The sequence below is a fragment of the Urtica dioica genome, chromosome 8, assembly GCF_054948205.1.
Source record: "Urtica dioica subsp. dioica isolate 48M chromosome 8, U.dioica_male_clone48M_v1_H2, whole genome shotgun sequence".
Classification (NCBI taxonomy): Eukaryota; Viridiplantae; Streptophyta; class Magnoliopsida; order Rosales; family Urticaceae; genus Urtica; species Urtica dioica.
The window spans coordinates 1,629,859-1,652,452 of record NC_142763.1 but is presented as its reverse complement, the minus strand read 5'-3'; the positions used below and the strand labels follow the sequence as shown (position 1 = coordinate 1,652,452).

At 36.8% G+C, this 22,594-nt stretch overlaps 4 protein-coding genes and 1 pseudogene across 6 annotated transcripts; 3 read left to right on the top strand and 2 right to left on the bottom strand.

Moving 5' to 3' along the window:
- The first annotated feature begins 424 nt into the window (after positions 1-424).
- Positions 425-1,544, top strand: LOC149387081 (cytosolic sulfotransferase 1 pseudogene; annotated as a pseudogene).
- A 1,137-nt stretch (positions 1,545-2,681) lies between these two features.
- On the bottom strand, positions 2,682-4,417 carry LOC149387080 (tropomyosin). The gene is made up of 4 exons (XM_089623494.1): positions 4,323-4,417; positions 3,716-3,903; positions 3,042-3,198; positions 2,682-2,945 (listed from the first exon to the last, which is right to left on the bottom strand). Exons 2-4 carry the CDS (start codon positions 3,893-3,895, stop codon positions 2,809-2,811), a joined length of 474 nt encoding a protein of 157 aa, XP_089479620.1. The 5' UTR covers positions 3,896-3,903; positions 4,323-4,417; the 3' UTR covers positions 2,682-2,808.
- A 1,612-nt stretch (positions 4,418-6,029) lies between these two features.
- On the top strand, positions 6,030-11,528 carry LOC149387079 (dentin sialophosphoprotein-like protein). Of its 3 annotated transcripts, none has more exons than XR_016300720.1 (8): positions 6,030-6,274; positions 7,675-7,833; positions 8,119-8,696; positions 8,814-9,165; positions 9,574-9,649; positions 9,748-10,295; positions 10,415-10,537; positions 10,793-11,032. XR_016300720.1 is itself a non-coding variant. In XM_089623492.1 (8 exons), exons 2-8 carry the CDS (start codon positions 7,810-7,812, stop codon positions 11,221-11,223), a joined length of 1,923 nt encoding a protein of 640 aa, XP_089479618.1. In that variant the 5' UTR covers positions 6,033-6,274; positions 7,679-7,809; the 3' UTR covers positions 11,224-11,528. The 3 variants fall into 3 exon arrangements, 2 of the variants coding, with proteins under 2 accessions (XP_089479618.1, XP_089479617.1); XM_089623492.1 differs by lacking the exon at positions 10,415-10,537 and adding an exon at positions 11,119-11,528 and having other exon boundaries at positions 6,033-6,274; positions 7,679-7,833; XM_089623491.1 differs by lacking the exon at positions 10,415-10,537 and adding an exon at positions 11,119-11,528 and having other exon boundaries at positions 6,033-6,274.
- A 137-nt stretch (positions 11,529-11,665) lies between these two features.
- On the top strand, positions 11,666-14,622 carry LOC149387078 (Tetratricopeptide repeat (TPR)-like superfamily protein). Its single transcript, XM_089623490.1, has one exon. The coding sequence runs from the start codon at positions 12,249-12,251 to the stop codon at positions 14,373-14,375; it is 2,127 nt and encodes a 708-aa protein (XP_089479616.1). The 5' UTR covers positions 11,666-12,248; the 3' UTR covers positions 14,376-14,622.
- A 194-nt stretch (positions 14,623-14,816) lies between these two features.
- On the bottom strand, positions 14,817-17,121 carry LOC149387077 (plant/protein). The gene is made up of 4 exons (XM_089623493.1): positions 16,836-17,121; positions 16,217-16,364; positions 15,726-15,894; positions 14,817-15,149 (listed from the first exon to the last, which is right to left on the bottom strand). The coding sequence occupies exons 1-4, from the start codon at positions 17,061-17,063 to the stop codon at positions 14,930-14,932; spliced, it is 765 nt and encodes a 254-aa protein (XP_089479619.1). The 5' UTR covers positions 17,064-17,121; the 3' UTR covers positions 14,817-14,929.
- Between the last annotated feature and the right edge of the window lie 5,473 nt (positions 17,122-22,594).

Below are 22,594 nucleotides of genomic sequence, written 5' to 3'. Positions count from 1 at the left end.
AGAGGCTCGGGGTTAAAACCCCTAAAACTATTGGGTGCGACATTGTCGCACCTAATAATCATATTGGGTGCGACTAAGTCGCACCAAATATGAAATCCCAGATCTGAAAAATTTCGGAGGGATTCGGCGGGGAAGTTTAAATTTGAAACCCATTGGGTGCGACATTTGTCGCACCTAAATGAATTAGGTGCGACAAATTCATATTAGGTGCGACATTGTCGCACCGAATAACACTAACCATTAGTGAAATTTTTAGTCATCTGGATGAATATTCGGTGCGACATGTCGCACATAATATGGGCTTAGGTGCGACTATTAGGTGCGACATGTCGCACCTAATACCCTTCCGCACCCAATATGTTAATTTGTAGTAATGTCGATATATGCACACACTACACATAAATAATAATACTATAATGGGGAAATGGTGGTAATAATACTTAAGGTTTGATCAAAATACTACTTATATATTCAAAGTTTTTTTTTCTTTAACAAAAATACCACATGTTACGTTATTGTGAGTCCATTACTACTCGGACCATTAAGTTCAAATAGAAATTTTAACGGCAAAGTATTTACGTGTACCTAAATTTGAAACTTTGAATATTTGTGTGACCATCTCCCCTACTATTATGATATATATGTGTGTAAATTATGGGTGCGTCAGTGCGTGCATGTGAGAAGATCTTTTATGATCGAAATTCCGTGAGAAGATCTGCTCTATACAAAGAAATAAGTCCTAAATACATAGAAGATTATGACATTGGTATCTTGCTCTATAAATTATTTTTGGAGAAATCCCATATAATAATGGAATTATCGATGTTATAGTATTATTTTTTTTTTTCACTGCGTGAGAAGATCTGAGAGTAGTCTTTTAAAAGGAAATAGTCATGTGTTAAAAAAAAATGGATAGAGAAGGGAATAGTCCTAAATATAATATTATGAAAGCGTCATATAGCTTATTATTTTTGGAGAAAAGTAATCTTGGAATTGTTGAAGTTTTTAGTATCTTTTTTCATTTTAAAAAATTTATGAATTTTCATATCTCTAAACAACTTAAAATATATTTAAAAATCATAAAAAAAAATTATTTATAACTCTACGAAGTATCAAATATAATCTTCTCCAAAAAATTTAAATTGGTTAACTCTCAGCATACCCAACGACCTTTCTGTTTTGAATTACATCTCTTAAAAAATATCATCGGCTATGTCCAGCAGCAACATGATCATCATCAAAACGACGACGATGACACAGAGCTCATCGTTTCTGAGCTTCCAAAAGCTAGAAGCAGAGTTCGTGGCGGTTTGGCACAGTACCAAGGGTTTTGGTTCCAACCCTATGTTCTCCGCAACGTGATCAGTTTCCAGAGGAACTTCCAAGCCGACGAGCATGACATCATTCTAGCATCGAAACCCAAGTCCGGAACCACGTGGCTCAAGGCCTTCCTGTTCTCGGTGGTCTCCTCGAACCCCCACAAGCTCGTTCGCTTCTTCGAGTTCACGCTCTACGCGGACCCGACCAACGTCCCTGATCTGTGAGCCACGTGGCGAGCCCTAGGCTCTTCGCCACGCACGTCCCGTACGAGCTCTTCACAGTGCCGGATCGTGTACGCGTGTCGAAACCCTCTCGACACCCTCGTCTCTCACTGGCACTTCATCTCCGGCCACGTACGATGACTCGAAAGTCGACCTCGCGCGGACCATCGATCGAGGACCACGTCGACGGGTTCTGCGAGGGAAAGGACCCGTTCGGGACGTACTGGGAGCTGTGTAGCTCGAGCAGTTTGAAAGATATTCAAGCCTGAGGACATCACACCCTACTTGAAAAACGATACGTTTTACCGAAAAAGGCGAGATCGGCGATTGGGTCAACCTGCTCATGAGCCCTCAAATGGGGGAGCGAGTGCAAAATGTGATCCAAGAGAAGCTCAAAGGTTCTGGTTTGGTATTCAAAACATCGAACCTAGAAGAAACCTATAATGTGGGTTGTTGTCTCTCTTCTTTGTATTTGTTAGTGGATTGAGTTTGTCAGATTCCTAATGTCTTTGTACCTTTGGTTTGCAATGAAGGACATTGATCCCATTTCACTTTTGAATAACTGGACATTCACTTCCAATCTTAAATTAGGCAGCACAGCAGGTCTGTAGCTAGTGGGATCACTTGCTGTCTTTAATTTTACTAATTTATATAATTTTTTTGCACAGGAAATTTGTGATATATAATGTATTTAATCTTTGAAATATATGATAGTTCAATGTGCATGCTAGGAAAAGATACAATTATATTTATAATTGTTTAAGTTAAATTTCATATCATCGATGTATAACTATTTTTTTTTTTTTTTTTTGTATATATTTGGTAATATTGACAGTAATAAAGGTTGAATAATTAATGTTAGATGCAATTTTCTGATCTAAAAAATTCCACCTACTTTTATTGATAGACACCTAGAAATACTTTTTTTTTTTAATTACCCATTTATATCTACTGTCCTCAAAAGACTCCAAATCGATTACCTTGGGGTTTTCATGTAAAATGAAGCACATGATGTTAATGACTCGTCTGGTGTTAAAAAAAATGTGTATATTAAAATCATCAATAACATTGAGTTCATACTTCACCTTAGAGCTTGCCATTATCTAACGTGGTTCAAGTAAGAACTATGGCAACATGTCAAAGTCGAAACTACTTGTATTAGTTTCAGGTCAAAAGAAAACGTTTGACGGATGTATGAAGAGCTTAGCTTGTGCATTCTGAGTCCTATTACGTTCATATGCATTCATTTACATAAGAAAACAACTCACTAAGAAGAGGGACTATTTCTTGGCTCGGTGCCCCCAAGAGTCTGAATAATAGCTTCTAAGAGCTTAATATCCTTGTCGCGCTTTCCGATCTCTTCTTGCTTTGCTCGAAGCTCTTCCATGTGCAGTCCAAACACCTCTACAAAACCGAGCAAAAAAAATATTAATAAAAATTCAGTCAATCCATATATTGTGATTCCGTTTAAATGATTTTGAGTTCAAAGTTCAAACTCACTTGTGGTGTTTTCGAGCTCTTTTGTGACTTCATGAGCACGTAATTCGGCGGCCTTTTGTGCAGCCTCGGCTTGTCGTTTCTCCGAACGGGCCCGAGCTGCCGCGGAAATGGCAGCATCGAGCTCTCTCTCTAGACTCTCCACTCTCTGTTCAAGAGCCTACAGAATGTATATCGAATCCATGTGATGGTTCCTAATGTGGTCGTATTTTTTATTTTTTTTTAAATAATGAGAGCAAAGCATCGGCCGGGTTCCTATGTTGGCACGTGAGAGGAATCAAAACAGAAGAATGTAAAAAGCACATATATGAAAGTAAAGAATCGCTTATCATTTCTTGAAGTGACCTGGGAAATCTTATGAGCAATTACGTACTCCGTATAGCTCGTTTTAAAATTAGATTGCACTCCATATAGTTTCGTTTTTTTTTCCATTCTTTGGTTTTGATTCCTCTCACATGCCCACATAGGAACCAGAACGAGGCTTGGTGCTCATTAAAATAATTATAAAAAGAGGACGGTTATATGATCATGAAGTACAGAATTTTTGGCGTCACTTGAAGGTGATAGTTGGCCATAGCTATGAACTACATTTTCACAGCATTTCAATGTCCGAAATGACTCCTATTAAGCGCAAAGTTAACTAAACTAAACGAAATCGTATCGAGTTAAGCAGCGACCTTGATGGTCCGGGCTTGTTCGGAGCTGAGGGAGGCTTTAGCGAACGAGTCATCGTCCACGAAAACAGATTTCTTCAGCAGGAGCTTTTTGAGAGACTCTAGGCTGTGAGATGTCTCCAAGAGATTGGCGATCGCTCCGTCCCATCTCTCATCACCTTTTCCTTTCTCTTCCATCGCCATTAACAATTCTGTACATTTATTTTTCAACAAAAAGAACAGCTAGTTCGGTTGGTAAGAACAGTCGTGAATTGGAAGTTCTCATATTCCGTACGATAAATTTCTCAACAATTTGACACCGCACACAAGCTAAAACTCATAATCATCAAGATCCTAAGTCTCAACAGAACTGCCAAATATGAGTCAAATATTTTATTTTCCTAGAATGTGATTACGCCACAATCCATTGAATATGCAATCTTGTGGAACAGATTATTCAAATAATTGAGATTCTTTGGAGAAATGTGACTGGCTTCTCATACCCATTTCCAAAAGAAAAAATGAAAGAAAGAACACAGATAAGAATTCAATCTGAAATTGCGACGATCAAGTGTAATCTAATCGTACGAATAAGATATTGGATTCATAATCAACGAATGAGAGTACGAACCTTGGATCGGAAGAAGAGAGATTCAGGACTGACTTTGCAACTTCAAAGCATCACAGTTGCGAATGGGATGTGATTTTCATTTTCGGAACGAACAGTCCGTTGAAGTAATTTGTGGGTCAACCCGTATATTAGCGGTTATTGGGCTGGGCCGACATATTGGGCTTGACCACAAGTTTATTATTTTCAAAAGTAACCTCTAAGTTTCAAAATTAGAAAACTATCTTCTCTATATATTTAGAGATTTGTAACTAACTAGGCCACTTTAAACATGTAATTTTGAATCTAGCCTATGTTTGACGTCTTATTTGACCTTATAAATTAACAAATTTGTCACTTTCTCTCTACTATTTTTTTCAAATAATTTTTTTTTCATCAAAACTTCAAAAATTCGTATCTTTCTCACACGAACTCGAAATTGAGTGATTTCAGATCCTACAAATTCGTGGCGTCGAGATCTTCAAAAGTAGACCCATTGTGTTTGATGAAAAATTATGTTTAATGCATCATAGTTACGTTTCCATTTATTTTTTTTGATAATTTTAAAAATTTCCAGTTATTTCCATATTTAAGGTAGTAACGTGATTTTTCTACATCTATGTTATTAAACATGATTTTTCATCAAACACAATTGATCTTTTTTTGAAGATCTCGGCGTCACAAATCCGTAGGATTTGGAATCACTTAATTTCGAGTTCATATGAGATAGATATGGTTTTTTGAAATGTTTATGTAAAAAAAGTGTAGGAAAAAAAGTAAGAGAGAAAAAATTACGAATTTGTTAATAAATAAGGGTAAATCAAACCTTAATTATTGACACGTAAACATGTTGGCTATTTCCCTAAAAGTTGTGAAACATAGACTACAAACAAAATTCATAGTTTTATTTTGGCTATTTTGCTACACTGCCCATATATTTAATAGTGGAAAATTTTAAAATTTATAATATATACCAAAAAATTAATTGTTAATGTTTACAGATTAAATGAAAATTCATTTTGTTAAGTTGGTTGACATTTTTTCTAATTAACCTTATACTTATGTCTCTCTTATTTGAAGTTTAAAAGTAATTATTGAAGTTAATTGAATTTACTTCGATCAAATTTAAATAAATTAAATTAATTGAATTTATTTTGATTTATGAATTATTTTCTTAATAAAATGAAATTTGAGTACTAAAAATTTGAGCTATAATGAAACTTTGGCTTAAAAAAGCATGAGCTACCGGGCTAGAGGTATAATGGTAAAAAAAAAAAAAAAGTCTCAGCTTAATGATACCTAAACTAAACTTTTTTTTTTAAGGCAGCTTTGCTGCAGTGAGGATTGAACCCACGACCTCCACACAGGAGATGGTGTGGAATTACCACTAGGCTATACTAGGTACCACATACTTTAGTTAATTATAATGTGACACAAACCAATAATAGTTTAACAAACAGATAATGGGCGGCTGAAATTCGAGATGCCAAAATAAAGTGACAATAGCACTGTTTTTACTTTCGCCTAAACAACACAACTGGACACGTGGCGAAAGCGGGACCCATATAGGGGACTTCAACACGCGTACCAATCGTGTTTAAGAAACAGATCGGATCTCAATCACTTGTCTTTCGTCCACGAATTCTGATCCACTCTCTTTCTCGTCTCGATCTGTTCGCCACGTGGCGCTCGTTCCGTGACTCTTTTTTTTCCTTAATAACTAAGAGAAAAATATTGTTTATAGTTATAACCTTCTATTTTTGTCTCGGGTAAAGAGAAGAATTAGGAAAAAAAAATTGGACCAGGTTGCGTGTTGTTCTAGAGAGAAGAAGAAGAAGAAGATTAACTCGAGTCTCTGGAGTTTCAAAGCTCTGAGTTGGCGATTTTCACCTTTTAGGGTTCTCCGATTTAATTTTTGCCGGGATTTTGGATTCTTGGGATAAATTTTAGGTTTAGACTCGGAATTTCGTCATCAGGTCAGTCAAAGGTTCTTACTCTTCTCTTTCTATCTTAGTAGCTCGTTTTTCTCTGTATTTTTGTTGTTGTTGTTGCTGTTTAAGCTGCGAATATGCAGTTTTATTATTGGAAACTTAGCTTCTGCTTACTTTATAGGAGTTTGATGGTGTGTGGTGTTGGTTTGGACTCTGTTTGTATGCTGAGATTGAAAGTAAACGAGTTTGCTTTTATTGTATTATTTGTAAAATGAGAACTGTGAACTTATTTGACTGATTTCGATGGAAACTTTTGCCTTTGAGTTTTTTTCTTTTCTTTTCATTTTTGGCACTGTTAAGTTTGTGTCTTGAGTTCCTGAGTTACTTACTAGAAAAATAAAAAGAGAACCTTGACTATCAGCTTAGATTTGGCAGCGTAAGAACTAACCTAAGATGTGGGAACTTTGACTGCAGGGCAATTAATTTTTTCTCTCGTCTTAAACGGTGAATATGTTTTCTGAAAGTATTGGTAGTTGTTTCCAATCTGTTTCTTTTCTAATTCATGATGAAGGGGTAGAAATAATAAATCAGTTGTTTGAGGTATCAAATATGCTGGGGTTTAGTTTATTTCTTTTGAAGGACCGCTTTTACTTGCTGGATTTTTGTGCTGTTCAAAGAGGTATGTAGGATATGGTATAATATTGGTCTGAAAGTAGAAAAAATTCCTAGGTTTATGCAGAACTTTGGCCAAGGACTTGAGAAATAGGTATTAAATATAATATTTGGGCGTAGTAGGGAAAAAGACGATCAGTTGCATCAGAGGTCCTATTGTATAGTAGCGAGTGTAAAATCTCAACTGGAAGCTGATAATGGTGCAATGATATTGGTACAGGAAGATAAGGGAAGGTCTTACATGATCGCATACATAATTTCGGGTATTTAAAGAAACAAAAGTTAATGCATGAGAAAGCATGCTTAAGTTATAATCTATATAGGATATTACGGGATTTATGCTGGCGCTCTTAAATGATACACTCTGTATATACTGAGGTTAGAAATTACAGTTAAAAAAAATGGTTGTCATCTCAATAGTGAGTCGAAAGCCTGTGACGTTTAACTCTAGCAGAGCTCACAAATCAAAATCCTTGAAGTTGTATAATCCCTGCTTTCTTTTTCTTTTTCTTTTTTATTCTTAAAACCTGACTTTAGACCAAGGGGAGTCCAAAAAAGAAAAGTAAAGAAAAGAGTGAAAGCAGCTTGTTTTTGGTATAGAGGTCTTAGGTTCGAATATTACCGATACATATCTGATTTTTCGTTGTTTTTGTTGATCTTAGTATTGTATAAAAGCTAATTCCCTTTCTCTCATGCTTGCAACTGCATTGTGATGTATTCACAAGCTCCATGTTTAGTTTTAATTTTCTTTTGTTTCTTTTTATCTTATTGAGAAAGCACAAGTGAAGTGGATAGAGACTTCTCCATCATAAACAAAGCACAAGTGAAGTGGATAGAGACTTCCCCATCATAAACATGACTTCAGATCAAACCTTTGTCTTTGGTGGCGGATAAAGGATATTGGAGGAATGTCAGACTTGTGTTTGTATCAGGTATTAATACAGATATGGTTAAAAGTTAATTTCCATATTATATGCGAACATGATGTCAACTCCCATGCCAATTATGATACGTAGTTTTTCTCATATTTGACTGATATACAAGTCTCTGAAGTTAATGGAAACCATGAAATGAGCTATGACTGTGTGGAAAATAATTTGTTTTTATTGACTTTGGTTATATATGCTATGACCGTTTCTTCCTCTGATCAGTCTAACTCCATTCAACTTAATATGCATTAGCTTGATAGACCTAAACAGCTTTCGATAATGTTACAGTTTGCAGATAACTTTTGGGGCGAATTTGGAGAAAGTGATGATCATTTAGTGCCTCAACCCGAGAATAAGCAAGGAAATAAATCCTCAGCAGAGGACGATAGTCGTAGAAAACTGCAGAGTGAAGTAGTCGACATCAAAAGGAATGCTGATACTTCATCTAAATTCAGAGTTCCAGGAAAGGGGACGAGAGAGAAACAGCCTGTGAGCGATAACAGTGAAATGTTAAAAGAGGGCACGTGGTCTCACACACCCGATGGTGGATTTCCTTCTTGTGATACTGAATCCACTAAAGGAGCTCCTAGTGTAGCATCTGAAGCTACTGGGATTTGTAACCAGTCATTCAAAAGTGGCAACTTAGAATCTGATCGCTGTGAATTCGATGCCAATGATTCTATAATGGAAGATGGGTGCACTGTAGATGATAATGCCTTATACACTTATCCTCTAGGTCAAATGTCTCAGAGTGACAATGATCTAAGCTTCCTTGATTCTCAGCAAGAAGACAAAGATCATGGTGATTTGTTATTTTATGGGTGGCCTGATATCGGAAATTTTGAAGATATTGACAGAATGTTTAAGTACGTATTTGAACCTTTTACCCAGCAGTCGTTTTCTTTACTTTTACTTTTTTTTTTGTTGTTGTCTTGCGTAGTAGTAAAAGAACTAATGTTTCACTTGGCTGTATCTAAATGCAGAACTTGCGACTCGACGTTTGGAATGCAGAGTGTTAACAATGATGAGGATATGTGCTGGTTCTCCACTTCAAATGCTACTGGAAGAACTGAAGATGCATCAAAGTCTGGATTCCAAACTTCGGGTCAGAAAGAAGTTTCGTCAAAATATGCCTCAGACCCTAATGAAGCTTCACAGTCAGATAATGAAGGTCACCACATCCATGCTTTAAACAAAAAGTATGTTTCTGACAGTAACAACATGAGATCTCAAAATAAAATTTATGAAGAAACTACTGCTCCGGGTCGGCTCTCCTTTTCTCACGAAATAGATTCAAAATCTGAGAATAGAGATATATTGACTCCAAACGAACAGGTATATAAAGTTTTTATGCTACTTTTCATTTTTATTATTATTTCATATCTCTTTTACGATCTTACAAGTCTTTGGTCTCACATACTTCAACAATTAACTGAAAGTCTCTGGTTTCTTAGAGAGTATGCCTCCATGTTTTAGTTTAATAATGTCACTGAATATGATTCACAAAGGACCCTTTTAGTTTTTCTCTACAACATCTTTCAATTTTTGTTTGTTTCCGAATTCGTTGAAGGAGGAGTTTCCTTCAATAATATTTCATTGCGAGCTAAATCATTATTCAATCATCTGATACTCTTTATCGTCTAGTCTTCGACTTAGAGCTTGAAAATTAAGTTAATATTAGCCGGGCGTGACATAAACTTAAGGATTGTTATGCATTAATATTATGAGAGGTTTTCATGACAGTTCATATCTGGTAAGAGGAAGCCGAATCACTACAATCACTTAGAAGAGGAAGGAACGAATCAGTACCTAGAAAAAGGTAATTCTTTTTGCCGTCATAACATTTCAAGCAAAAAACAGATTTGAAGCTTCCCTTGCTGACTTATCCAGTGAATTATTTTATTTTTGCTCCACCAGATATTCAGCAGCATAAACAAAGTGGGGGACCTGATTCGCTGGGTTACACTCAGAGACAATATATGCACATGGATTACAGTAATCACTTGGATCAAATGTCAGTGTGCCCAACTCTCTCTGGAACAAAATCCGAGAACAATGGCTGTCCGTCTCCTTCACTCAAGGACACATCCTATGCATCAAACCAACTGCAATCTATGGAGAGTTCTCATGGTCTTTCCGTTGAAATCTCTGCTCTGACAAAAAATGAAACGGGCGAAAATCAACACAGTTGCCAGGGTTTCCAGTCTCCGTTCGCCACGAATTCAGAGAATGCGACCGCAGAGAACACAATGGTCTTCCGTGGTGCTACGTTGAATCAAAACCGAGTACAACACGAGAAAAATCAGATTGAAGTTCAAAACAATTTCAAAGGCGGTAACAACGAGAGTCCAGCTGAAAAGGATTCTTTGAATATACAAGAGAGTTCTTCATGCGTTAGCTCTGTGATGGATGATATCTCACTTGAAGCAACCAGTTTTCGACATCTTCAGCTTGTAATGAATAAGGTATACTCTTTGCGGTTTATTTCGAAAATTTTAGCTCAAAGCCCTAGTTTTGTATACAAGAAAGGGATTTAAATATAACACTGGTCACACGACTTAGAATTTCTCTGGGGTATAATCAGTAGCAGGTCTCTTGACTTCTGCTGGGTTGTTCTGTGAGTTATTGGCCATATCATTGGATTCCAGTTGGGTGTGTTATCAAATCAAATATAGCTGTTGGGAGGGAATTTCAAGGGACTGGACAGGTAGAAAAGGTTTATTTTTTCAGTTTGTGATGATTCTATAAAATTAATCCGGAGTGTGGGTTGCGTGGATTTAATTTCATATAGGATTACTTTGCATATCTATTGTTAGAAGCAAAAATTGTCAAAACGTAATGTCCGGTTCCCAAAGTAGTTGTGTCAACAAATGTGGAACTCTTTCAACTTTAATGAGCTTTTCTGTTATGACTATAAGATGGGATATTGAAATTCTAATATCTTTAACCTGCCTGAGTTTAGTTGGATGTCAGGACAAAGATCTCCATTAGAGACAGTCTATACCGGTTGGCTAGGAGTGCCGAGCAAAGGCATAATTCTGCAGACCAGAGAGGGGATAGAGAGAACGGAGCTGGTTTTATGGTCATCGAAACTGATACTAACCCAATCGACCGGTCAATAGCGCACTTGCTATTTCACCGGCCTTCAGATCCATCTAGAGTGCCCAAGAATGACCCAGTATCGCTCAGGCCTCACATCATGGTAACTTTTCGTCATCGTTTTCGGAGTTGAAACTCAGCCATAATACCTTTTGTTTAACTTGTTTTTCTGGTCTTGATCATTACCAGACCCACGAGTCTGTTTCAAGCCCACAAGTGCTAGCCGAAAAGCAAATCTGCCCAGACGAAACCAGTGCTCGTGGAGAGACTGAGATGCTGATAACTGATAGCTGATAAACCATGGTTACCATCGGCTCAGTCGTACTGCGATCAGGAGTTTTCAGGACAGTTTGGTTAACCTCATTATGTCAGTGGTCAGTCCAATTTATTATACATTTTGTTGAATTCGAGAGTAGAATGATTTTATATATATGTTGTCAACGACCTTGCTATCATATCCGGCTTGTTCCCAGAGGATCAGGACTGTTAACCTTTTATAAGTTAATGCTCTGATCCACATACTGGTTGTATATCTACCCATGAACATAACCATATACCAAACAGAAATTCCATAGAAATCGTCCGGTAAATTCGTTGAATTTGGCTCGATTTGTGTGGTGGTTTGTTTCAGAAAATGCTTGTTCTCTACCGGGATTCGAGTCCCGGTCAAACTATTTATGTGTATGTCGATCTTTTGACTGACTTTGTCTCTCCATAATCATTCACTAAACTGAACTGGCCAAAGTTTTCAAGTTTGCAAATTCATTCCTGTGTTTGATATGGAAAGTGACTACAAACTTCTAAGCAAAAAGTGACTGCTAACTTCTAAGCATTTGCTTCATGATTTGTCACGATACAAGACCTTCTCTTACCTTCAATTCTACTCGAATAATAAATCGCTTGTTTGAATGTTTGGCCACAAATTATTCAATCCTTGGTCAAATCTGCAAATGAAAACGTTTTTTAGCATACCGTAAGAAGAGTGACGACAAAAAAAATTCCTCAATTGGACCGAGGCCAACTTCATTTCCCAAAGGTGGGTATATCAGGGAAAAAGTAGGATATGTAATAAAACATAAGTGAAATCATTTTTCGTTTTTAGCCTGATAATCGATTTTTCTTTTTTGTTTAAAACTTTTAAACAACAAGAAATTAAAATGCATGGTTTTTACCTTTTTTTCAAAAAAAAAAAAAAAAAAAAAAAAAAAAACTATTAGTCACGAGTCACGTCTATTTTCCTAAAACCCAAGTACTATAAGTAAATCCTATAGATTTCATTTACTACAACCATAAGCGAATAATTAACGTTGTGCGTAGTTATGAGCCTGTTTAGTCCCCGTAGATACTTGGCCACTATTGCTCAGACCTCCATTATCGAGACCTCACACATCTCAACCCTCCCAGATATCTCACGTCTTTATTGTCGTTCGATCCAACAATGCATTGAAAACAAGTCTTTGACAGACACCAAAGTAGTCCATGCACGTATTTTGAAGTTCGGCTTGGTGGGTCAGTACGTGGGAAACAAGCTCACCGATGGGTATCTAAAATGTGGCAGCACAGTCGATGCCCGTAAGCTGTTCGACGAATTGCCGGAGAGAGCCATAATCACTTGGAACTCGTTGATATCTCACTATGTAGCCCGTAAAAACTGCAAGGAAGCTCTTTCCTTGTGTCCGATGATGGTCTCGGACGGAGTTTTGCCCGATCGTTTCACGTTCTTGAGCGTCTTCAAGGCTCTCTCTGAACTGGGTCTTTGCCGAGAAGCGAGAAAAGCTCACGGAATGTCTGTTGTTTTGGGGTTGGAAGTCTCCGATGTGTTCGTCGGATCCTCTGTTGTTGACATGTACGCGAAGCTCGGGAAAATGAGAGAAGCCGAGTCCGTGGCTGATCGGGTTTGGTCCAAAGACGTGGTCTTGTTCACGGCTCTGATTGTGGGTTTCACTCAGAACGGAGATTCTCGTAAAGCTCTCAAGAGCTTTGGAAAAATGGCCGAGCAAGGGATTAGGGCTAATGAGTACACTTTTGCAAGTGTATTGATAAGCTGCGGAAACTCGGAGGATTCGAATTTGGGAGGATTGGTCCATGGTATGATAGTGAAATCCGGGTTTGAACCGGTCGTGGCTTCTCAGACTTCGCTCTTGACTATGTACGCTCGCTGCGGATTAGTCGAGGATTCTCTGAAGATCTTCGAGTACTTTGTGAACCCGAACCAGGTGATGTGGACGTCGCTGATAGTGGCTCTCGTCCAAAATGGAAGAGAAGAGACTGCTTTGAAGAAGTTCAAGGAGATGATCCGCGGCTCGAAAACGAGACCGAACTCTTTCACTCTCTCCGGGATCGTCCAAGCCTGTTCAAGGCTCGCCGTGCTCGAAGGAGGGAGACAATTCCACGGTCTGACCGTGAAATTCGGACTGGACCGCGATCGGTACGCGGGATCCGCGTTGGTTGACTTTTACGGGAAATGCGGGACCGCAGAATCGGCGAGATCCGTTTTTGATGGTCTGATAGAACCCGACTTGGCTTCCACGAACTCGATGATCTACAGCTACGCGCAGAGCGGTCTCGGCCGAGAAGCAATCAAGCTCTTTGAAGGGATGAGCGTCTCGGGGCTTGAGCCGAACGAGGTCACGGTTCTGAGCGTCCTTTTGGCCTGCAACAACGCGGGGATGGTCGAACAAGGCTGCGAAATCTTCGCCTCCTTGAAAAAGGACCGAAGTTCGGTTTTGACCAGAGACCACTACGCTTGCATGGTCAACCTTCTCGGACGGCGCGGGAGGCTCGAAGAGGCCGAGAGTCTGGTCAGAGAGGTCGAGAATCCGGATGTGGTTCTGTGGAGGACGTTGCTCGGGGCTTGTCGAGTCCACGGAGAAGTGGAAATGGCAGAGAGAGCTCTGAGTCAACTTCGCAGCCTCGCTCCGGAAGACGGAGCGACCCACGTTTTGATGTCGAATCTCTATGCTTCCACCGGGAATTGGGGAAAAGTGGTGGAGATGAAGAGCTCGATGAGGACGATGAAGGTGATGAAAGAACGGGCCGCGAGTTGGGTCGAGATTGACAAGGAGGTCCACACTTTCATGGCCGGAGACTGGTCTCACCCAAGATCGAGCGAGATCAAAGAGATGTTGGAGACTCTGCTCGAGAAAGTCAACGGTCTCGGATATGTACCTGATACAAGTTGTGTTATGCAGAAATTCGATGAGGACGATAAGAAAGGTTCGCTGTACCATCACAGCGAGAGGCTAGCCATAGCATTTGCTCTGTGGGTGACCAGAGACAGAACCTCCTTGCCCATAAGGATCTTTAAGAACCTTAGAGTTTGTGGAGATTGTCATTCATGGATTAAATTGGTCTCCAAAGCCGTTGGAAGAGAGATCGTCGCTCGAGATGCTAAAAGATTCCATCGTTTCAAAGACGGGTTGTGTTCTTGCGGTGATTATTGGTGAAACACCAACTTCTTGAGCTGATCTGTCTACATTTTTATTGAGTTTTGACAGAACAAAAAAAAAGATCATAAAAAAAACCCAGCTAAGGTGCACGCATACACTCAAAGCATTCCATTTGATTTTCTTCACGGTGTATGTAAAGGAAAGCACGAATACATAGAATTAATTATCAGTCTCTTTATTCTCCCCTTGATCATGAATTTCGCTTGCTGAAATCAACTGTCCAACACAATTTTATGATTCATAATCCCCTCTTAAACTCATATCTACCTAAGAGTATATTTGAGTGAAGATTTAGCAGTGAAATCCTTCTACCATTTCACACACTCGCAAAAAAAAAAAAAATATATATATATATATATATATATATATATATATATATATAAATAAAAATAAATAAAAAAACCGGAGAGAAATGAAGGTAACGAAGAGCTAGGCAAGTAAAGAAAACTGACAAGTTTCACTTTCATTTTAATGGTTAAACGATACCAACCTCCATGTACCTAACAACAAAACAATTGACACAGTACATACTCATCTCAATGATATTCTTTCTAATCGAACTGTTGGCGAAGTTGCATCTCGGTTTCGCTTTTCCAGGTGGCGTGAGACGACTGGCCCTTCATCCTCTTGTTCTTCTCCTTGTCTTTTACGGCCGAACCCTTCTTCTTTGTCTCACTGCTCGGGTCAGCTGGAGGGCGATCGGCACATACAGGGCACACCATTCCTTTTGCGCTTGTGTATGTTTTCGGTATTCCACATTGTAAACACATCCTGCAAAAAAAATAAAAGTAAAAAGTACTTTTTATTCTAATTCAAAAGTGTAATTATAAAAAACCTAGAGATATCCAAATAGTGATTTATCACCTGAATTCCAGTTGGGGGATTTAAAGGAATGTAAAATTTGCGAAATAACTTCCATGAAATTTAAATGGTTTGTCAACACAAATACAGCGTATTCCTATGTATGAAAAAACTAACAACAAAAAAATGAAGGTTTACCTGAATTCCAAATACCTAGAGATATCTAAATAGTGATTTATTACCTGAATTCCAGTTGGGGGATTTACAGGAATGTAAAATTTGCGAAATAACTTCCATGAAATTTAAATGGTTTGTCAACACGAATGAAGCGTATTCCTATGTATGAAAAAACTAATAACAAAAAAATTGAATTCGGCCGTGAAGGTTTACCTGAGTACTCAACAAGTATTACACTGATGCTAAAACACACGAGTATGTATATGTATACACACACACACACTGTATATATGTATGTATATATAATATTTATGTATGTATGTATATATATATATGTATGTACATACACGGCTGACAAATAAAACGTACCTAAGAAGATCAGCAGCGTCCTCTGCATTTGGATTGGCTACAGTAATAACACGCTTGCCTTCTGGTTCTGCGTTTGAAGATACTGACTTTGGCGGTAAGTTACCCTCCATGTCACTTCTCACTCGTTCGTGAATTCCCACAAGATGGGCTTTTGATTCCATCACAGCACCTGTGAGACACAAGTCAGAGAAATGTCGCAACTATTCGAGTCATAAAAGACGGACTGCTCAAGATTCCCCTAATTCCTCACTAAACAATGACAATAAGTTCACTTAAGCTCTTAAGATGCATACTTTCCGGATGCATATGGTGGCTTACTGTGCATCGTAACATATAGAAACAACATTAAATCTACGGGGAAAAAAAACCCATCCACGTGATTCCATAGTTTGTACTTGATATCAATGTAGTAAGCAAGTGATCTTTCTTTGTTATTGATAATTCAAGCCATCCCATGACCCAGAATACGGAAATACGATAAAAAGGCATACCAGCAGGTAAGTCTTTCTTGTCTTTATTATGCTTTCTTCGACCGTGCCTCCGGTGATGATGATGATATTGTGGCTGCTGATCCACTTCCCTTTTGGGACGACCATACTCTTCCACCGAGTTGTTAAGAAAATCCGGCGGTGCTGAAACCTCCATTGTTAACCACGACAACAAAAAAAACCAATCAGACAAATAGAACAAAAGAGAAATTAACAATTTTCACTTAAAGAACCCCATAATGCCGTTACTCTTCAATTCAAAAAGCTCTGATTTTTCCTCGAAACAAATCGAGTTCTAAAATTTATCATCCTCAATCAAACGGTGAATTCCAAACCGAAAGCTCAAACTCAAACATCCTCAAAGCCAGTAGGTTCTCTTAACATTTCCAATAAAACCAATCAAACCTTAATCCTCGGAGAAACAAAAACTCAGAATTCACTGAATCCTATTTTTCCGAACACTAAGCTCTAATCATCCGCCAAATTTATTCAGAATCCAAGTATTTCTCCCTTAAAATGGCTGCGAATTCTCAACCAAAACCCTAATTCTTCGAAACAAAGCTCCAATACTCAAATGGAATACAAGTAGGGGAGTCAGAGAGAGAGAGAGAGAGAGAGAGACCTCGGAGAAGGCTTCGAAAGCTGAAGGAAGACCAGAAGCGTTGGGCTGCGGGAGGTCGAAGAAAGTTCGGTCAGCGATCGAACGGTTAACAGCGGCGGAGGGATCGTTGTCGAATTCGTCACCGTCCGAAGAGTCGCTGCCTCGACGGAGATCGTCGGTGAGAGTATATTCTTCTTCTTCCTCTTCGGGAGAAGAGTAGCCTTGAATCAGACTCAGAGCCAAGCTCATCTTCGAACTCAATCACTCGCTTGCTCTTAACACGACTTGCTCCTTAAGGCCAACAAAATGTATGGCTTCGTAACATCTTGTCGTATTATCACGTACTTGTATTTTTTTTTTAATAAAGGACAATTTTAGCCCCTAAACTTTGTCACTTGTAACAAGTTGATCCTCGAAGATAAATTTAATCGGTCTTTGACCATGTGACTTTCACGTAGTTAGGCCCAAAAAGATAAATTATGGCTTTGTCCTTCTTTATTTTGTTTATATTGTTGTATATATGTACGTGTAAAAAAGATATCGAAGATAGTGCTCATCTTCTTTGGGTGAGAAAATTCCCAATTCGAAAAGCTAGGGCTGAAGACGAAGATGGCGATTTGAAGTTTCTTTTGTATGTTTTGAGCCTAGTCGAGTAGAAGATAGATTGAACCTAGTAACATATCGTCTTCGCGAAGAAAATCTCACACAGAAGTGAACAACATCGGTGAGTCGACAAGTGTGCGGCGATGAGCTCCGGCGTGTTTCTGCAGGCTCAGTGGGGTCAAACGCACGTCATGCACGACGGATAATCCGGGTCGAAGATTTTATGGATGCCCTGAGTATAAAGTTTGTGTTTGTTTTCAATTTGGAGGTTTTCAATTTTTCAAATCGTTGATTAACAGTATCGAGATTCACCAGAATAAGGTGATGCCAGGATGTGGATTTCATGAGTGGCTGGACCCCCCTAATGTGCTCAAGATCAACGGCGATAATTCCCGAACTATTGAAAAGGATTAACGCGTTTGAGAGGACGATGTCGGAGTTGGTAACCGAAGAATTTCACCCCACCAAAGCACCACAGTAAAGGAATCGAAAGATCTGAAACATATTAAGTAGATGATATGGCTTGTATTGTGGATTGTTTTTGTACTTTTGTTCAAGTAATTGATGACGCTAGTTTTGTAATGTGGCACGCAAATTATTGTGTATATGAATGCCGATTGTGGTGGATGTTTGGTGTTGTTGTATGAAAATTACATTAGTTGATCAAATATCATGGAAAAGACCTGATTGAACCCCCAACGTATTTGGCTCCGCCATTCTCGAATACCATTGGCCCGCCATTGTAGACTTTTAACGTGAAGCTGTTGAGCAATCCTTCTAGAAAATTAAATTAAAAAAAAGGCAAAACCCCATTACACACACTCATTCCATTAAATAACAACCACCAACTCAAAATCTCAATAATAAATATGGAGACCCTACACTTTATGTGTAGGAGACAAAAACGACACTGTCCTCGATAAAAAGCTGAAGACAAACACTAGTGGTCCCCATCACATACCATAACACCCAGATTGCATTAGGGTTCTATTTCTATTCGACGTGGATTATTTTTTCAAAGGACTCTTGCTCGCTCCTCCCGTTGAATGACCTGAAATAGAAGGCATCTTCCTCACCGACGACTTCTTCAACGGCGATTTTTCCTTCGTCTTCGCTATTCTAAAATTAGGGTTTCAACTCACTTATTGATAACAATTTTCAAACATTTTCATCTGTTTTTCTTCTAAAATAATTCACGCCGGAATATCTTTTACACAACTACATAATATTATTATTGATTTATCTTCATTTTTCGACTTAAATACAAAAGTGTATAGAAATGCAACTTGATTTATAGTGGGATAGACATAAAGTCATAATAATAGAAGAGAAAGATTAACGTGTATAGAAATGCAACTTGATTTCCAACACATTAACGTGTATATAATAATTATGATCAGCAACAAGACAAAATATAAAATTGTATTATAAGGGGCAGATAAATCTCACTCAATCAGTGCTGTGGTGATCAATGAATCATTGATGTAGAAGTTACAGTGGACCGAAAATTGGTGATACATCAAGAGCAACATCTCAAATTAATTTCTACATACAACTGAATCCAGAAGATGGACATAATAATAGAAGAGAAAAATAGCACATAAAAATGTAACTTTATTTTCAACACGTTAACATGGATAATAAATGTAATCAGCAACAACATAAGAGAAGAGAAGCGCATGTACATAAAGTGGTTTACCGACAAATATCGAATTTACCGAAAAAATATCCAGTGAACATATATTTTACATATATATTTCAATAATATAATTATGATAAACTAAATATTATTAATATCTAATATATTATACTTACATATTTTTAGAACGCTCTAACTTACTAGCCTTTTTAAAACTTAGAATTGTAAAATAGCCAATGTTTTAGTAATATTTGGTAATTAGCCTTTTTTGATGCAATAAGACATAATTACCCTTATTTTTTCCCTCTAATTCTTTACCAAAAATAAATTATATGAAAATAATTTATCGATACATCTCTCTCTCTCTCTCTCTGTGTCTCTCTCTCTCTTTCTCTTTGTTACATTTTTAGCCATAAAGGAGGTTAAAAAAACAACATATCGCAGTTAATAATCGGTAATAACTGTTTATAGGTTTCTACCAGAAACATTTTAACAGTTATTACCAACAATTAGTTAAAGCAGAAACCTATTAACAATTATTAACGATTAATAACCGCGATTTTTTTGTTTTTGACTTTTGTCCATGGCTAAAAAAATGTGACGATAGAGAGAGAGAGAGAGTGAACGTGAAAATAGAGAGAGAGTGAACGTGAAAATAGAGAGAGATAAAGAGATAACTGAGATCCTAATAATTATGGATTTTGAATAATAAATTAGATTTTATTAATTTTGAAAATAAATTATATATATTAACTAATTAATAAGGGCAAAAATGGTACGTAAGCAGAATGACTATAAATAAAAAAAAAATCTGAAACGTATGATAAAATGATATTCTTAGGTTTGAATTGGCTTAGTCAGTTACAAAACTCTTATTTTTATCATCTTTTAAAATTAAAAGATTAAATATGATCACATATGATGTGATTTTTATGTTTAATGAGTAATTATTACATTGCTAATTAATTAAACAATAAATTTAAGAGTTTATAAATAAAAAAAAAAAAAAAAGAACACTAACCTATATAATAATAATAATAATAATAATACAAATTGTGGCCATCCATCTAATATTTGCATAGTGAAACATTATCTAATATTTGCATAGTGAAACATTGTATAACAATGACTTAATTTGAATAATACACAAACAATTATTAAAAGAAAGGGACACACTACGCTGATATTGGGTGTTACTGTGTTAGTCACGTTTGTGGATGGGAGTGTCAGACTATTGATGGTTGTGGAGTGAATAGCAATAAATGAGATTTTTTTTTTTTTTTTTATTGCTCACAATAATATGGTTTACTTAATACAAAATGTGAGCCCAAGTCTTTATCTTTCCTTTTTATATATCTTCTTCTTCAAAAATATAAAAACTCCGGACCACCATTGATAACCTGTAAAAAAAAATGGAAGCTTAGTATTTATGTGCGAGTTTCGGTAGTAAACAGGAGAAATTTAACGCGCGGACGTCGGGAAGTGGTCGGAAGCCGTGGGAACCGGGAACCGGAGCGTTTTCCGACCGGTTTACCCCAGTTTTCCCAAGAATTCCGGTTTTGTAACGAACCGTACCGGGACCTCTTCATTTTCTGGTTTTCGGCAGGTTTCCAACCGGTTCCCATGAGATTTCAAACCTTATACTCTAATTAATTTATATGTGAAATTGGATCCAGAAGAAGGACATAATAATAGGAGAGAAATATAGCACATAGAACTTTAACTTTATTTCCAAAACGTTAACGTGGATGATAAATATAATCAGGAACAAGATAAGAGAAGCGCCTGCACACAAAGTTAGTATTTATTACGAGTTTTGTCCATAGCTCCACGTAACACAGTATTCGTTTTATAGAAAAAAAACACAATATTATTCTCACATTTTGGTATCAAAACATTGAAGAAAGTATTATTTTTGTTCATTTAAAACAAAATAAATATCCATTTTATAAAAAATCACGTTTTGTAAATTCACACAGCCTCCGGAGATCTTCTTAAATATCCTAATTAAAATAAATATCCATTTTATTAAAAAACAATCAAAATCTCTTTTCATAAAAAAAATCATTAACCTTTTATAAAATAATATTTTAACTTAATTTTTTTATATATAAAATAGCCAACCTTTCGTTAATTTCCCGTAAATAGCCGTCTTGTTTACGTGGCAGCTTATTAATTGAATTAGTTTTACATTTTTGCCCTTACGCTATTTTAATTAGGCAGTTTTTTTTTTTTTAAATTTCGAATCAAATATTGAAACCGAATAGGGAAGTTTTCAAATTTGAAATTTGAATTTTCCAGCAGATTTTGAAAGTTCTCAGCCCAGTTATTGTTATGTATTTGGAAGTTTTCAGCGTTGACTTTAGGTAATTAGTTTATATTTTCGTGGCAATTCATTATGGATAAAATTTGTAAATATATTCTTCATTTATTGATATTATTTTGTCTTCCATATATTCATAATTTCCAGAATTTTCGTGCCCAAAATATTTCCAGAATTTTTTTCAGTTTATTTACACGAATATACTGTAAATATGCTTTGTATTTACAGTGAATATACTGTAAATATGCTTTGTATTTACAATGAATATACTGTAAATATGCTTTGTATTTACACGAATATACTGTAAATATGTTTTCTATTTACACGAACATACTAAATATGCTTCGTATTTGTTCTTCTCCGTCGTCTTCGTCATCGTCGTCGGCGAGGATGGCGGCGGCGAGGAGGCGGAGAGAGAAGGAGGAGGGTGTTGGTGGAGTGGTGTGGTGGCTTCGGAGGAGAGGGTGGGTTGTGGAGAGAGTGAGGAGCAACAAATTAATGAATTTTAATTTGCTTCCAGAAATAACGCGACAATTATATATGATGACCAAATCTTTGTAATTATGTCTTATTATTAAGTTTAAAATGAGCGGGATATTTATTGAGGTCTGTTTGGTCTTTTAATTAGTTGTTAATTGGTGGGCGTGGCTATTTACTGGAAATTAACAAAAGGTTGGCTAAAAACAAAACATCTATAACCAAATGGCTATTCACCTATATAACCCTATAAAAAATAAATAAAAAGAGTGATATTCATAATAGAACACATTTTTATGTGAGGTATGAATCATTTATATTAAATTTAAAAGAGATGTTTGATATTTTTTGAAATTGATGGGATAAATCGCGCATGCAAGGATGTTATTGGTATTTTTTTTTTCAAAATATATTGACCTGTTTCAATGTTTATATATATATTTTTGTTGTTTTCTTCTTAAATAGCTAGTGGGACGTTGTGTTTTTGTCTTTTATATTGTTTTGTATGATAGAGCCATATTGATTCATGGTTGCTTTGAACTTTTGTTCATTACACTCACTAATTGAATTCGCTGTTCTATTTTATACTATTTACGTAAAAACTTTATACATCCCCTAAAAGAAAAATTAAACAAACGCTAAGAATAATTCTATCAAAATTATTATTTATGGTCATTAATGACTATTTTATAACATATATCATGGACGACTTTGCAAATCTCAAATTTTAATTTGGTT

What these genes read in the sequence shown, in the direction of transcription:
- LOC149387080 (XM_089623494.1), bottom strand. Translation starts at nt 3,895, where the DNA reads ATGGCGATGGAAGAGAAAGGAAAAGGTGATGAGAGATGGGACGGAGCG. An exon ending in AACAAGCCCGGACCATCAAG is followed by an intron (nt 3,199 to 3,715) that starts GTCGCTGCTTAA and finishes TACATTCTGTAG; the next exon opens with GCTCTTGAACAGAGAGTGGA. An exon ending in AGAGCTCGAAAACACCACAA is followed by an intron (nt 2,946 to 3,041) that starts GTGAGTTTGAAC and finishes TCGGTTTTGTAG; the next exon opens with AGGTGTTTGGACTGCACATG.
- LOC149387079 (XM_089623492.1), top strand. Translation starts at nt 7,810, where the DNA reads ATGTCAGACTTGTGTTTGTATCAG. An exon ending in GAATCAGTACCTAGAAAAAG is followed by an intron (nt 9,650 to 9,747) that starts GTAATTCTTTTT and finishes TTGCTCCACCAG; the next exon opens with ATATTCAGCAGCATAAACAA. An exon ending in TTCAGCTTGTAATGAATAAG is followed by an intron (nt 10,296 to 10,792) that starts GTATACTCTTTG and finishes GCCTGAGTTTAG; the next exon opens with TTGGATGTCAGGACAAAGAT.
- LOC149387078 (XM_089623490.1), top strand. Translation starts at nt 12,249, where the DNA reads ATGAGCCTGTTTAGTCCCCGTAGATACTTGGCCACTATTGCTCAGACC.
- LOC149387077 (XM_089623493.1), bottom strand. Translation starts at nt 17,063, where the DNA reads ATGAGCTTGGCTCTGAGTCTGATTCAAGGCTACTCTTCTCCCGAAGAG. An exon ending in CAAGAAAGACTTACCTGCTG is followed by an intron (nt 15,895 to 16,216) that starts GTATGCCTTTTT and finishes TGTGTCTCACAG; the next exon opens with GTGCTGTGATGGAATCAAAA. An exon ending in GACGCTGCTGATCTTCTTAG is followed by an intron (nt 15,150 to 15,725) that starts GTACGTTTTATT and finishes TTTTTTTTGCAG; the next exon opens with GATGTGTTTACAATGTGGAA.